The sequence below is a fragment of the Taudactylus pleione genome, unplaced genomic scaffold (assembly GCF_031769625.1).
Source record: "Taudactylus pleione unplaced genomic scaffold, aTauple2 ptg001956l, whole genome shotgun sequence".
NCBI lineage: Eukaryota > Metazoa > Chordata > Amphibia > Anura > Myobatrachidae > Taudactylus > Taudactylus pleione.
Window position 1 is genome coordinate 4407216 of NW_028286352.1, and position 16807 is coordinate 4424022.

The 16807-nt window shown below is 46.1% G+C and overlaps 1 protein-coding gene across 1 annotated transcript in view; it reads right to left on the bottom strand.

Annotated features, from left to right (window-relative positions):
- The window catches only part of ZFYVE26 (zinc finger FYVE-type containing 26), a 111897-nt gene extending 95844 nt beyond the window's left edge, over positions 1-16053 (bottom strand). Inside the window, exons 1-5 of the mRNA XM_088465338.1 lie at positions 15769-16053; positions 12114-12192; positions 3927-4016; positions 2552-3089; positions 1386-1519 (exon numbers count right to left, since the gene is read on the bottom strand). Coding sequence (XP_088321464.1) covers positions 1386-1519; positions 2552-3089; positions 3927-4016; positions 12114-12192; positions 15769-15956 — 1029 coding nt within the window. The 5' untranslated portion in view covers positions 15957-16053. The remainder of the gene's footprint in view (positions 1-1385; positions 1520-2551; positions 3090-3926; positions 4017-12113; positions 12193-15768) is intronic.
- Positions 16054-16807: the final 754 nt, after the last annotated feature.

Genomic DNA, 16807 nt, shown 5'->3' on the forward strand with positions numbered 1-16807 from the left:
ATCTACTAAAAGGCACATTATTTTTTTATAATCTCCCTTCCCCCACCATTGAAGTCTCCAAAAATTAACATCACTGTTTCAGACAGTGGGATTTCCAAATCATTCTCTACATTTATTTTATTTAAATACTACTACAGTACTCTTACCAAGCTTTGTATATGCCGAAGTCTGAATGTTTACATGGTAATGTTTAGAAAAGATTGTACAGAGAACTGCCCTCCTGCTTTACATAATTCAACTATAATAAAAGGTAGATGCCGTCTCTATCCAGGATGCTACAATTTCTCTAGTTGAATGAGCCTTAATACCCTCTGGCATCTCAAGTTTCCTAATTTTATTGGCTTTTTCACTGCACCGTTTAACCCATCTATCAATAGGAACTTTAGTGGCAGCTCTCTATTTAATTTTACCCTCAAACAATTATTCTGACTTCCTATGCTCTTTTAGTTCTACAAAAATAAATATGTATTGCTAAGTCCAGGGTGTCACATTTCTCTTACCTTTGACACTTAGGGGGTATATTTACTGAAGTGGAGATGTTGCCCACAGCATGATGTGGTGGGGGACAGATATTCGCTTCTGCTTGTCACATATATTTATCACATGGACCATAAATTATTTGATTTGGTACTAGACCACCAACCTGTGGCACCCCTACAAGTGCCCCATGGCACGACACGGTGCCACAACACACAGTTTGGGAACCATTGCCATGGTGATGGTCTGCTCCTGTAGTTACATGGTGTAACTTTATTTCAAATCTTTCTGTCCCTCACTGCATGCTTTTGCATCTTCCAATAGAACGGTGGTTGTTCTGGACAGTCTAGCAATATCAGCATTGATACTTGATGCTATGTCCCGCAGTTTGGTTTCCTCTGAAACCAAAGGACACATGATTTAACTTTGTCATATTAGAAAAACACATCTTTGCAGGTTCTTCAACTCTATAACAATGCCTTTTAATGTTTTATGAAAAGCACAAATAGGATTATTTTTCTTAGATCCCATAAACAAACGGCAATGAAGGTTTTTCTGCAAACTCTGATACCTAAAACGTTAGGGTTATATTTAAATCAGCAGACAATAAGGTGCAAATAAAGCTGAGTCCGCAACAGTAAAATCTGAAAAGCCAGACTCTGGATATTATTGGGGAGACCACCTCGGCTTTATATGTGACCTGTATAAAAGTAACTGGCCTCAAGTCTCAGGCTTTTATAAGTCACAAAAGTCCTCAATGACTTCTAATATCCTAACAGTTTATAGTAGGGGGTGGATTATTCCATTGACCACTGACAGATATATGGAAACTGGGAACTTTGGAGAGCTGATCGCAGAATAACAATGTATGTGATAAGTGAGTAAGATAAAAGTATTACACAACTGACCAGAACCTGCTCCAGAAAGTGTTTGCCGGAGGAGAGGCAGTAGAAGTAGATCATCTTCCATGGCCTGGAATGCCCTGGGTCACAGAATAAGGCAACAATTGCTCTCTCTGTATCTGTCAGTTCCTGAGTGGTTCCTAAAACAATAAAGAATACAGAGAATAAAATGTCACATTGATATATAGCTACAGCACTTTATCTCTAACCATTTACAGCACAAGATGAGACCCGTAGGAAAGGACCTATACTATACCAAATATGGGGAAGCAAGGAGGGTGTAACGGTTAGCAATACTACCTCACAGCAGGTTTGGGATTTGATTCCTACCACGGCCCTAACTGTGTGCAGTTTGCATATTCTCCCCGTGCTTGCGTGGGTTTACTCCAGGTACTCCAATTTCCTTCATCAATCCAAAAATATACTGGTAGGTTAATTGGCTCCCAACAAATAAAAGTAACCCTGCTCTGGTGCTAGAAGCATCAGAACAGAGAGTGACACCCCAGGCAGGAAAGAGGAACTGCACGGGTTGTGACAGGTGATAGAATGAAGACTAAGGACCATATTCAATTTGAGGCGAAAAGTCTGTTATCGGCGATAATTTATCGCCGAAGACGTCAATTTCGCCTGTTTCACTTATCCCCATATTCAATTTTTCACCGGCGAAAAGTCTTTGTTAAAAAATTAGAATAAGTTTTCACCATGTAACATATGGTGAATAAAAGTGCAGAATTGGGGTTTTGGGGTATAAAGTAATAAAAAGTAGCCTGCACCCCTTGTAATGTTCCCCTAAGGTATTGGGTGTCAAAAAACCTCTGGTCATCCCAAAAAAAGTACTTTCATTTTGGGGGTGAAAAAAATATTGGGGGACAAAGTACTAAACTAGCAAAATTGACTCCTGCAGGGTTCCCAAGTATGGGCAACATCTCCACTTCTAAAAACTCTCACTTTAGTAAATATACCCCCCGAAGTGACCATAGGGGAGATGTACCAAGCTTTCTAAAGAGTGGAGAAGTTTCCTAATCACCCTTTACCTATCATTTTATAGAATGTACTTAATAAATAATATACTTGAAGCTCATTGGTTGCTAAGGGCAACTTTGTCCACGATTTAGGAGGCCAGATACATCTCCCCCCAAGTCCACAGACAAAGCAGGTATTGGCGTCCTTACCTTTTCCTGGGGTCCTCTGAGCAATAATGCGCGCCTTTATCTTTTCGCTTGTCACGCCGCCATACAAGCTAAGCAGAGCGTAATTCTGTTTCCTCAGCAAGCATGCCTGTACTTGCTCTTCTAAAAGGCTTCCCTTTTCCCAGCACGCCTTAAAGAGCTCTTCACACAGACGTCGGAGCTCGGCGGCTTGAAGATCCACGTTAAAGTACATGGTGCTTAGGATGCTGTATATGTGGCCCACTGTCTGCGAGTCTAAATGGCCACTTGGTGCCTCAGTCTGCTGCTTGGTCGGGAGTGATGTGATCAAGTCTAAGAGGAAGTCCACAGTGATTTTAAGAAGGTGGTGGTTATATTCAAGGGCTGTGGAGTGAGCATCATCCATCAGTAGGAAGCCTATCACTGCCTGCACAAGTCGGGGATTCTGAGTCAGAACGCCACGTAAAGAAGACACGCTGCAGGGACCGAGGTGGGGAATTGAGGTTTCCTTTTTGTTTTCCTTCGATTCGTGGTGACTGAGCAAAAATGCTTCATACAGCTCCTACAGAGAAGAAAACAGGTCTGTTAGAAAATATATAGAACATGTTTGTGGCCCTATTTTCACCCCCTTTACTGGCAGTTTTCACTTGGCAACCCAGGAAAATCTAATTTTTGGCGGTGTCCAAACTATGGGTCTGATTCAGCTTGGATCGCAGCTGCTAATACGAACGCAATCGTCCGATTGTTGCGTTCTGTGCATGCATCGCAGTGCGCGAGCCGGGCCACTGCGATCGGAACTGCGATCGGAGAGGCTACGCAGATCCATCGCAGAGTGACTGACAGGAAGTGCTGTTTGTGGGTGGTGACGGGGGCCGGGGGGGGTGGTCGGCGAAACACAGGTGTGCCACAGAGTTCGCACGCCGTTGCAGGGGTGTGAATAAATTAGCCACTGCGAAGCCATACGCAGTGTGAGGTCTCATAACGTGCGTGGATGTTAGCAATTTCTGGGTAAGGTCAGGGCTTGTGCAAGTGTGCGTATGGGTCCGATGGTATTCCATTGTACCGATGGTTTCGCTATACTGCTAAACATTACGGATGTGCGTATGCTAAAGTGGGCGTCCTTATCTGGTGCTGAGTTTGCATTGCGATGGCTTGGCTTGCTATCACAGTTGAACTGCGTGCGTACGCAATATCCGTAGTGAATTATCAAAAACACAGATCAATATTGCAATGTTAACTGAACATATATAATTCAACATTTCACCCTAAACCATCTGCATAAAACACATTCTGCTCTGCTGGAACCACAGAAAACTGGAAACAGAAGTGAAACCAACAGCAGTCTCACTGTAAAGCAACCCATCATTTGTATTCCCCAAGCTGATTCTCAAAAGGTTACCTTCAAAGCCTGCTCCGGAGCCTCATTCTGGAGCTCTTCCAATAGTAGAAGAAACTCTGTTTCCTCTTTGAGAATTCTTGGTGGTTGCTTCTAAAATACAATTTAAGAAAAATACGTTTTATTAGCAGACGTCTAGCATTTAAAAAAGTTAGAGAGGATGTTCAATATATTTTTCCATGAACCTGCCACATAAAACAGTGGTTCCCAAACTGGGTGCTGTGCACTCGCAGGGGTTAGGGGGTTCAGGACTAAATCAAATATTTTATGGTCCATGTGATTGTCAGCTCTGGTTTTGCCTATCATAAAATATGTGGATAAACATAGCATAACCTGTCCACCATCACATAACTGATCCTAAGGATGACATAAGAACAATTTACTTAATTTAATGATTACAGAATTTCTCGGGTGTGGTATAAGAGATAGACAGTAAAAAAACAGTGTCTAAATAAACACCAGATGTTAAGATGGCCAGCCACTATACAATTATCTGTCAGATCTCTGTCCAATCTGGCTGCTTGGAATGAAAACCTGGTAATGTATGGGAGCAAATGACAGTCGATCATATGGTTTTAAACACTGAAAAAAGGACAAAAAAAATTGTTCAAATTGGTTACATTTGTGTGTTTTAACCAATTTGTCTGAACAACCATTTTTGGCTATTTTCCAGTGTTTGTGAGCAAAAGGACGACTGTCATTTGCTCCCATACATTACCAGATTTTCATTCCAACCAGCCAATTGGACAGATATCCGACAGATAATTGTATAGTGGATGGCCAGCTTTAGACAGTCAATAGGTCGACAAAAATGGTCGCCATTTTTTTTTTCTAACCCTAATCTTCACCTTAACCCTCGCTCCTGGTACCTAACCCTAACAGTCGGGATAGGTGCCTAAACCTAACCGTCCCTTCTAGTGCTTAACCCTCCGGTAAGTGCCTAACCCTGAAAAAAAATAATGTGTCGACCATTTGTACCTGTTGACCTTATTACATGTCTACCTTTAGTGTGTCAACCTTTTGTCCCTGTTAACTGTCTAACATCTGGTGTCTATCTAGACATTGTCGACCTATTTACTGACTATCTATAGTCTAGAACCCAAATTTCTCAATAAGAAACATTTGGTCTAGGGGTGCCATGAATAAAATGCTGATACTCTATGGGGCCGTGATTCAAGAAAGTTTGGGAACCACTGACAAAGGATTAGTCACCATCAACACTTAATACTGCTAGAGAACACAGAGCAAAAATTGAAGATATAAACAAAATAAATTATTTAATTAAATGAACATCACTAAATTAATAGGGGAACGCCAGTTATCAACATTATCACATTATCTCCCCCTAACTAGAAGTGAGAATCTGCTTTAAATAAACCTTGTACTAAACCCAGCACCAATTAAACCTATGTGACAGGTTCCTGGCACTCCTATAGCTAGGACCTCCGACTACTATAGCATCTTTGGAGCTGCTTAGATCTCTCCATAACAGCGGATATACAACAAAACAAGAGATATGGTAAGAACTTACCTTTGTTATCTCTGTTTCTACGAAGTCCATAGGGTCCACAGGGTTGACCTTGGGGGTATAGGTTGGGAACCAAATCCGGGCACCACGCAGTTAAAGCTTTTAGCTCCCAGGATGCACTGGGTCCACTCTCCCTATAACCCCACCCCCAAGCCAGAGGCACCTCAGTTTGTAAGTAGCCAAAGGCCGGAGGAGGAGAGAAAAAGAGAGAGAAAACTGGAACACTCAATAACCATACTCACCGAAATGGGAGACGGAAAACCGGTGACCAGCCACACAGCCCATATGAAGCCAGGTGCGTCAGGGCGGGCGCCCTGTGGACCCTATGGACTTCGTAGAAACAGAGATAACAAAGGTAAGTTCTTACCATATCTCTTGTTTTCTACTTCAGGGTCCATAGGGGGTCCACAGGGTTGACCTTGGGGATGTCCCAAAGCAGTTCAACCAAGGGTGGGGACGCTCCTGTGCTGAGAGGAGAATCCGTCGCCAAAAAGGAAGCATCCTGAGAGGCAAAGGAAACCAATGCCTAGAACCTTAAAAAGGTGTGGACAGAAGACCACGTGGCCACCTAGTAAGGCAAAACAGCCGAGGCGCCACAGCGAGCCGCACACGAGGGTCACATGGCCCGAGAAAAAACAAGCATCAACAACAGGAAGGCCTACCCATGGGTAGGCCACTGAGGAAGACCTACGAGGCCATCCAAGCCAACATTTGGTTATAGGCCGGCCATCCTTTCCTGTGAAAACCAGAAATCTCAGACCACCAATAAGGAGTCCGATTTCCGTAAGGAACCTGAACGGATCACATAAATCCAAAGAGGCCAGACCACAGTCAATGAGGCCACACCAGCCGAGAGGACTGGGGACAGAATGGCCGTACCATAAGTTCCAGAATAATATGGAACCTGAAAACCACTAAGAAGAAACACAGGGCGAGAGCAACTCCCACCCTGACATGATGCCCTCCAGAAGAGGGAGCCACATGAGAACGCTCCCAATTCAGACACTCTCCTGGTTGATATAAACACCCTGAGAGAAAGAGAGAGCCTAAGCAATAGACCATGTAATGGCTATCACAACCAGCGGTTCCATTGACAGTCCCCGGAGGTAACGAAGAACCACTACTTACTCCCAAGGAGTCCCTAGGGAGGACAAATGGAGGCATAATCAAGAAAACACTCCAAAGGATGAACTGGATACCAGAGTGAAGCAATTCCATATCTTAACCATACTGACAGTGTAGAGATCCGCACTGTCAGGAAGACCAGGCCAAGTGTGAAACCCAAGCCAGCCGGAAGGAATGCCAGAATATCTGGAAATCCTGGACACCGGAGGATTGTATCGACAGGTACAATACCATAAGATTTATGGCTGCCACAGAATGTGGTAGGTCCCAGCAAAAGCTGATCCATGTGCTCTAATCATTCCAACGATGACAAAGCCAGGGAAGCCGTAAGACCACTGTAAGGACACAGTCAAAGACAAACGACCCAGGTCCAAGGCAAAACCAAGGACCCTGAGACAACAGGTCCGGGCAGTGAAGCATCAGGGATGGAGTATCGATGTAGAGACTCCGAAGATCCAAGTACCCCTGACATCTGGGGCAATCAGGAGCCACCAGCAGGAAAGCATCTCCGTCTCGATTGAAAACACTTCCAAAGACCTCGAGGAAGAAGGGAGACCGGAGAACACAGGTACACAAAGTGGAAGGACCACTTCACCGACAAAGAGTCGCTGAAGTTTGCTTCAGAATCCCCAGAGCTGAACTGTAACACCATAGTGTGATAAAGTCAGAAGGCCATGAGGGTCACCTCAGGGGGGCCCCCCCTGCTCACCAGGAGATGAAACCTCTCTTGGGGAAGAGACTAGTCCCCGGGATGCACGTCGTGACGGCTGAGGACTCCCGCTTCCCAATGGAGAGCTCCTGAAATGAACGCTGCCGAGATGGTCGGGAGGAGACCCTCGGACTATGTCCGAATATGTGACATACCTGTCATTGCCACCCAACGAACAGTGTTGCTAAAAAGGAAGCCACTGTCCTGACCCTGTCGGACTGAACCTTTTCAGGTTCACCGGGAAACAAGAGTTATGTCAGAGTAAGTTAATTGACAGGGTGGAATCGACAGACGTCCAACTGCACTGAAAAGGATTCGATCCAGACACTGTCCCTAGCAAAGAAAACCCTGGACGAGATGGCCATAGCCACCCGGACAGGGACCGACTTGCCTCCGGAGAGAGCATCATCGTTTGAACAGTTATCCGACAGAAAAAACTCATTCCATCTGGAGATGAGCCAATTATGGAAAGGCCTGGAATGGAACTGAGCCCATTCCACCATGCATCCCAGAGTGTAAAGACATCTGTCGACTGCGCAGACAACCATGTACTCCTAATGGAAGAGAGGAGATTCCGTCTTACGCCAGAAGAATTCTCAGATTCTGAGAATCCAGCAGGGATCCTAGATGAAGAATACCCAGAGAGGGATGCAGGGAGGACTTTTTCCCCGTTGATTAAACGTCTGCACCCTGAAGAAGCCACAGTCATCCTGACCTGGCCGTAAAGTACCCCGGTGATCCCGCTAAGAGCAGGAGGCCGTCCAGGTACAGGAGCATTGGGATATACTGAACAGAAGAACTGTCAGAAAATCCAAAACGCTGGTAAACCCCTGTGGGGCTGAGGACAGTCCCAACAGGCAGAGCCCGAAAAATTGTAAGTGTTGCTGTGATACAGCAAACCTCAGCCCATGCTGAGGAAAGGTCTCTGTAAGTACCCGTAGGCACGCGTCCTGTATATCCAGTGATACCCTAAAGTCCCCAGGTTCCAAACATCGTATGATGGAGCATAGGGATTTCCTCCTGAGCCCAGGTAGCTTTAGGAACTGGTTCAGGGAATTGAGACAGAGAACAGGCCAAAGAGGACCATTCAGCCACCGCACCAGAAAGAAAACAGAACAACCAGTCCCTCACTGAGATAGTGGGGATGGCCCAATTAGCTCCGCTTACCGCAACAACTGCATAGCTTTCTGGATCTGTAAGGCCCTTGTAAAGAGGGCGTACCCTCCTACCCACGTAGCCGCGGCAACTTGACACTAATACCGGGCGAACTGAGAAAATCGGTATCTCCCAGTTGTAGGCCTGTCCCGTCAGACTGAAGAGATATCCGTAGGTTCAGAAGCAGGATCGGCTGGCAGTCCAGGCCTGCTCGGTACTGGATATGTCGGCCCTTGTAGATGCCAACAGTCTACGAAGAAACAGACCTTTAGGCTGACCCAGAGGACAAAAAAGACTTAACAGACTTAGTCTGAGGCCTTGTAGTGGGCATAGCTGAAAGCGGTAAACTTGTCGTTAGTAATACTGCCAATGTTACTACAATCTTGTCAAGGTCAGGACCAAACAATATCAACCCTAAAGATGGTATCTGCACCTCTGCATTCCCAGAGCGCAGCCATAGGGTATTACGGAGGATACAGTCGCAGCCGGAACTCTGAAAGTTAGGAGACTGGTATCCAATATAGGCATTTCCACCTATGACAACAGCATATATTACGTGAGCGACCAAATACATTTGAACCCCCGACGTGTTGGAGGGGAAAAAACGTTACAAATGCATCAACCCAATATGCAATAGTATTAACCAACCATGCTATAGCCATGGTAGGATGGGTAACAACTCCTGAAAGCAAGTATACTGATTTCAGGCAGAGTTACCACCTACGGATCCGAAGAATCCGACCACGCAGGAATGGGAGGCGTAGTAACGTCTGTAATCAGACGAGTAACACGCCCATCCCCCCCAGGAGGGGCTCGTGATGACCCTCAGGGAATTTGGGACAGGAGGCCAAACACTGTTGTAACACCTCCTATCTGGCAACAGCCAGAGTCCCGCTATGCGATCCACCCGCTAGTCAGCAACAGGTAACCCGAAGGCACGCAATACTGAGGGTGTATGATACAGGTGCAGGTCAACATTCACTCTAACCAGAATGGACCTGCTACCAGCCCTAAAGCAGGGATAATAATACCTGAAATAGGCTTCCCCCCGTGTAAGAGGGAAGGAGCCCCGAACAGTACCCAGTTCACGGCAGAGCCAACTGGGAAGTAACCACAGGGCGTCAACCACGCCAATTAGCGTTTCGTAGAAAACGACATCCACCCAGGGTGGCTGTTGTGGTAATCCCTGCAAGGGGAATGACAGACTATTGTGGCACCAGGGGGAATTCATATACTGCGAAAAACCCCTGCAGGGAGCGGTAGTCTGTGTCACAGGGGAAGAGTGCAAGAAGCTGCGAGATACCCTGAGATGAAAAGGGCAGTATGGTGAAGTAACCCCAAGTGAGGTACAACAATGGGGCCCGCCCGGCGATCCGCAATTGAGAGGATCCCGAGAAAACAAACCGCCCAAGGGGGTCGTGAAAGAGGCCGGCACCAGATGACGCCACATACAGAACCCTTTATGAGTCAAATCCTCCGCACTAACACCTGCAGCACATGACTTGCAGGATAGTAAAAATGGGTGCAGTATAACGCTCTATCTCCTGGTCAGACATATCTGACCAATCTTGGCGGAAATATTAAGCAGCACTATACTGGTCCTGACTGATGCCAAAAATTAGCTGCAGGGACCCATTTTCAGCGTATGCAACACACAGTTCCATCTAAAATATGGCAACGTGCAGCACGCAACAGTATGTGACAAACCACACAAATATTAACAAGTATATAAATGTGAGGTCTCAGAACCACCCTAAGTACAGCTGTATTAGGGCAGATAAAGAAAAGGGATAGATATACACTGACAGGTGAGAGAATAAAGTACAGTCAGCACTAGCATAAGTCACATACAATGCAGACATATACATATATACATAAACATGTCATATAATATACTGCACTATTACACTGCATTCAACTGCCCAGATTCAGTGTCTGGGAAGGCTACAGCGCTGTGTACACTGACCTGATGGTGAGGTACGCAGGGGGACTGGACTCACTGCCATCCTGAGAGATTTCTGCTGCACCACAGAGATAAAATGGCCGCTGGAGACCTCAGAGGAAGCGTGGCCCGCGGAGGAAGCAGCTCAGCGACGCCAGACTATGGATACTGAAAGGCGCGCTGAGCTGAGGGGAGGAGCCGCTGTAACAGGGAAGGCTGCCTCCCCTGGCCGGCTATTAACCCCCGGGACGCCGGCTCCCTGCACCGATCGTTAAGTCCCTGGTGGTCTAGTGGACACACGGGGTATGGGGGGCCCGCCGCCACTACCGGCGCCTCCGGTCTGTCCCCTGAGACCGGAGGCACAGGACTGCATTTGAAATGCGCGGATCACCGCAAGCGGTGATCCGCGACCTTACCTGCTCCCCGTGGATCCGGCAGCAGTCCTGGGCGCCCGCAGAGTCCGGCTAGTACAGACTCTGGGGTCCCGCTGAGATCCCCAGATCTGTACTGGCGTCTCAGCGCCAGCGGGGTGACGGAGCGGCAGCTTAGACGTCCTATGGACAGTCCGACGCTGCCGCTCTGAAGAGTCCAAAGTCCATGAAAAAACTTTGTCCCTAAAAAAATAAAAAATAAAAATAAAATAAGCTTAGGGGCTGCTAATCAGCTCCCCCTGCGCTAACGGTGACCCGACTCCGGCCGGGCACCAACTTAAACTGAGGTGCCTCTGGCTTGGGGGTGGGGTTATAGGGAGAGTGGACCCAGTGCATCCTGGGAGCTAAAAGCTTTAACTGCGTGGTGCCCGGATTTGGTTCCCAACCTATACCCCCAAGGTCAACCCTGTGGACCCCCTATGGACCCTGAAGTAGAAATCAACCCTAATGCTGGGTACACATTAACAGATATGTAGACTATAGGCCGTCCGATCCAGCGTACCAACGACCAAGCGCGCTCCTATTTGGACGTCATTCGACATATCAGGCGGTCGGGCACCGAAACGTGCAATGTGTGCCAGCCACCCGATATGTCGGCCCGTCGGCAGTGCGGTTGTCCGTCGCATCGCTGGGTACACACATCGTTAAGAGTGTACCAGGCTTAAGGCTTCCAAATGGAGATGCAGAGTCAGATCTTTCCTGCTAAAGGAGTATTATTATTAAAAGAGAAAACTATTTAGTATAGGGGTTATTTACAATCAAAAATATGGATACTTTCACACTCCTTCCCAATGTCAGTCTGGGAGAGTTGTCCAATACAGCTGCTGTATAGGTCATGATTCCTCCCAGTTACAGAGGTTGCAGGCACTAGTTGAGGGAGGCCTACTGTGCTGTATTTGAGGGAGGCCTACTGTGCTGTATTTGAGGGAGGCCTACTGTGCTGTATTTGAGGGAGGCCTACTGTGCTGTATTTGAGGGAGGCCTACTGTGCTGTATTTGAGGGAGGCCTACTGTGCTGTATTTGAGGGAGGCCTACTGTGCTGTATTTGAGGGAGGCCTACTGTGCTGTATTTGAGGGAGGCCTACTGTGCTGTATTTGAGGGAGGCCTACTGTGCTTTAGTTGAGGGAGGCCTACTGTGCTTTAGTTGAGGGAGGCCTACTGTGCTTTAGTTGAGGGAGGCCTACTGTGCTTTAGTTGAGGGAGGCCTACTGTGCTTTAGTTGAGGGAGGCCTACTGTCAAGATGCAGTATTATCACTTGACAAATAGACAAACTGGAGAAACTCTGTAAAACACTTACATCATTCCACCCAAACCAAGCATCCAATGCATCAGACCAGAACCAGGCCACCTGCTGAGGAGTGTGGTTCTCATCACACCTAGAAAATAAACATCACAGGTGATAAGTGCACAACGGTCGGTTCATTTACTTCACAATAAAGCTTAAACTGAACAGAACACCGCATTCAGATTTTATTTGTATTTTACATTTTTAGAAGATCAATCTTTAATAGCAACACTGTGACCTGTATCAAAACATTTAAATAAAAGAACAGCAAAACAAAAAGGGTTGCCTGAACATATTGTGACAGATGTTATGTAATGTTTACTTTAAAAAAGCTACAATTTGACATTAATAGAAGACTTTGCGTTAGGGTACATACAATGCAAAAAAAAAATCTAAATAGACCAGGGTGTAAATTTACCAAACATTTTTAAAAGATGCCGTGTCTAAAGGGCAATTTTGGGCGAGGGTTTAAAGGCTCCCTAAAATGAGTTATTAAATATTTTTGCACCCTTCAAATTAAATTGTCTTTTTTTTTTTGGATTCCACCTGCATATTTTTCCCATTAATTTCTATGGAGCATTCAATTTAATAAAACTGTGAACTACATGAAAACCTTCCAAAGACATGAATGGAACTGCTAGAACTGGTAATAGTATATTTCCCATCCACAGTAGAGATTAAATTAATCCCTATTGATGTGTGACCAAAAGCAGGGAGTAACCAGGACTAACCTTAACATCAACCAATCAAACTGTGGCTAGAGAGAGAAAACAGCCTGTGATTGGGCGAATGGCTTATATTTGTGTCAGTGCAGAACCATATTACTCCACTGAAGAGTATATGAGACATTAATGGAATGTTTATAGTGAACTAAACAAGTTTATCTAGTCTCTGTCACTTCTCTAACCAAACTGTGAAAGCTGATCAATTCATACACAAGGGAAAAATCAGGGAAGATACAATGGGGTTTATTTAATAAGCGTTGGGTTCTTCAACACAGCACTTGCAATCTTGTTTATGCCCAAAATTTTAAAAAGGGGTGTGCTTTTATTAGCCGTGTTTTGCAAGAAAAATTGTTGCCCTTTTAAATTTCGGAAATAAACATGATCCGTGTTGCAGAACCAGACGCTTAGTAAATAAACCTCAATAACTCAGTTGACTAGCTTTCAGGTCTGATCAGATCATATTATTAACATGCACAAAGATATAGTAGGAGCTTCAGCCCTTCTGTAAGGTAGATGAAATATAGCTATATAAAAATCTTTAGTTTAATATCAGGTTACATCTGAGCAATATACTTTACTTTATGGTACCTATCTGAACATTTCAATTGTGGGCTTTAAGGTTGCATTAGTATCTAAGAGCATTGGATTTAAGTACACTACTTTATAATGGAGGAATGCAACCAAAGGACCAATCACAAGCCACGATTGCTGCATCTAATTAAGCCTTACCATTATTTTACAGAGACTGTGAAATGTGAAGCAGTAAAAATCGCGGCATTAAGCACCCTACTTGGGAATGCAATTTTACAGGAGACTGAGCATACAGGAAAACTAGCTTTAACAAGTTACAGCAAAAAGAGTGCTACCAATAGGTTTTACATGTCTTTAGCCCGGGCGGTCACCTGTAAGGGTAAACTATTTCCTTCATTTCTGTAGACGAAAGAAAAAAAAAAAAAATAGAATACCATAAAAAAACACATCCCAGTCATTTATACACAAGAGATAGCATTACAAGCTGGTCACCGGCCAAGAGCAGAGGAACATTTGGCAAAAATATTAGGACAGTTACTTGTCAGAATTGCACTGTGTGAAACGAGCGGGCTCCAGTTATAATGTGGAGCTGTAGAACGGACAGAAAGATTAAAGAGCAATTTGGAATTCTCATGCACTATGTAAGGAACAAGAGAACTTCAACTTGCAAGAGCCACAAAGATATCTCAGTATCCAATCGCTTTTCATTCGATTGGACATACCATAAAGACAAGTTACAATGTAATATCCTGTTCATTTCCAATAGAGCAGCTTATGTTAATTTAAGATGAACTGAAACAAAAAAATATGCCAAGAATGCTAGAAATGAGAAGTTAACAGAGAGAATGGAATGCAAAAGTCCAATCAAGCGTACAACCTATTTAGATCCAACCATTGCGGTGATGATTTCTTACTTCCTGCTGAAATTAAGTGGGGTATAGCATGTGTTTTGTGCAAGTGAAATGCATATGAACAGTTGTGAATGTATACGTTTGCATATTTATATGCAAACGTATGTGGCAGCTTTCTGGCTGGTGCTCGCTCCAGTTCAGGGTATTTAATGCTGTGTAGCAGATACTTAGGGATATATTTACTAAAGTGGGAGTTTTTAGAAGTGGAGATGTTGCCCATAGCAACTAATCAGATTCATAGTGTTCCCGCTAGGCTGTTTTAGCGGGGCGCCGCACCTTGCCCTATTTCTAGAGTGCAAAGCGCTCCCTGCTCTCCGGCGCGGCGCCCCGCTGAAAAAGCCTGCGGGTGCCGTCCCCACCGGCGGGTCGCAGTGTCCCGCGGGTGGGGAAAACTGCGGTGTAGCGCTCACCGCCGGTGAATAGATGCCGGGCGCATGCGCCCAGCATCCATTCACACTGATAGCAGTGCTTGGGGGCAGCCCGGCATGTCTGTAAGTGCTGGGCACGCCCCCAAGAGTGACCAAATGGGGACGCGTCTTAAAGACATGCCCCATTTTCCTTAGTCAGGCCCCTTTTCAGGCGCGCCCTTTTTCTAGGTCCGGCGCTGAACCTAGAGTGAACACTAGATTCTAGCTATTTTCTTCTAGAAGGTGTTAGTTAATTGTTAAGGGCAATATCTCCACTTCTGAAAACTCTCACTTTAGTAAATACATCCCTATGTCTTATGGCTTAAAATAACCATGAGCATGAAGGGGACATGAGGACTGTATGACACTTATGTATTTAAAAATGTGTTTTATGCCAGGCATATTGCACCTGGAAATGTGCTACTCCGCCAAAGTACAAGCTCATTAAAATTACATAACAATATAGACCTCATAAAAGGCCACCGGGACTTTGGGAGGGACCTGTGCTGAGGGGGAGGTAGGGAGCACGGCCGCTGCTAGGGACCCTTTTGTACAGATAACTATGGTGGGTCATGCAGGAGGCATGATGATGGCATTGCAGGAGGGCTTGGTTACCTCTCCCCTGCACTCTTGGGCCCCTACAAAGACCCCCAACCATTGCCATAGATATCTATAATGTGTGCTGGGTGTGCCCTATGGGGCATCACACCCTGCACTCAATGTATATATTTCATTCAAAAGAGAACTCTCACTGGCACCATTTTTCCCTGAGGAAGGCGCATGCGCAAGAGAGAAATCGCCATGAGAATGGCAATGGTGCCCTTTCCCAAAAGGCCCACTCAGAGACTGCACATTAGCCACCACCATAAGACACCCTTGCCACCTACAAACGCCTTGGTGCCCGTGCCAGCTCTGATATCAAGCCCAAATTAAGCCCCTTGGTCAGTAACTTGCAGTGTGCTCAGCAAAAGAGCTCCTACAATGCCACCCAGCCATTGCCAGCTTCTCACTAGTATCAGCATGCCAGCCTAAGCACTGCACTCACTGGCACTACCCAGAGTACCCGTGCCTGGCACCATGGTGCTGCACCCACCTGAGCAGGTGCGGGGCTGTGATCAGACCCCTCACTATGGCCTCTATTTCCCCGGAATCGGGACCTCGGTGCAGCTGGGGAAGGCAGGCTCGGGCCAATTCCCAGTGGCCCCTCTCTAGGCACCGGCAGAAGAAGTCCCGCAGGCTCCTCAGAGATGCCACCTCCTCTTCCCCGAACGGGTGCTCCATTCCTCAAGCTGCGGCCGTGTCCGCTACCGGTGCGCGCTCCCGCCGGGGAGAACTCTGACCGTGCGCGCTCCCGTCGCCCGGTCTCACGGGCGGCTCTTGCCGATGGGCATCATGTGATCAGGTCGCACGCCGTGTAGATAGGCAGGTCATGTGATTTGCTGATGGCTTTGCCCTGGTCACGTGACATCTCTGTTTTATAATTCTTACATCCACAATTGCTAAATGGACACTGGAGGGAGCTACTGTCTATATCAGGAATGGCCAACCTGTGGCTCTCCAGCTGTTGTAAAACTACAAGTCCCAGCATGCACTGCTTCCGTTTTGCTATTAGGGAATGCTAAAACTGTAGCAGGGCATGCTGGGATGTGTAGTTTCACAACAGCTGGAGTGCCACAGGTCTATGTGACAAAGATTCCTGCTTCCTTTAACAATCTGGGAGAAATGTATCAAACGCTCTAAGGAGTGGACAAGTGAAAAAAAAAAAAAAAAAAAAAAGTGACTATAGCAATCAATCAGCTTCTAACTATCAAGTACGGAATGGGCATGGATGGCCGGCAAACGGGATACCGGCTGTCAGACGACCGACAGTGGCATCCCGGTCTGCAAAATCCCGACGGGCTGGTAAGTATACTTACTCTCCCCTGTCCCCCCCTAACCCTAAAGGCGCATATCCACTACACAATAATAATGAACGATAACGACCTCGTTATCGTTTATCGTCCGCAATATCAGTGGATATGCTGGTCGTTGTCGGCATCTGTAATCGCCTGGACCTACTGACTAACCTGGCGATATCATCATGTTGTGCAGGTTCGGGGATGAGAGAGGGGGCCTGCACTGAACCACATATC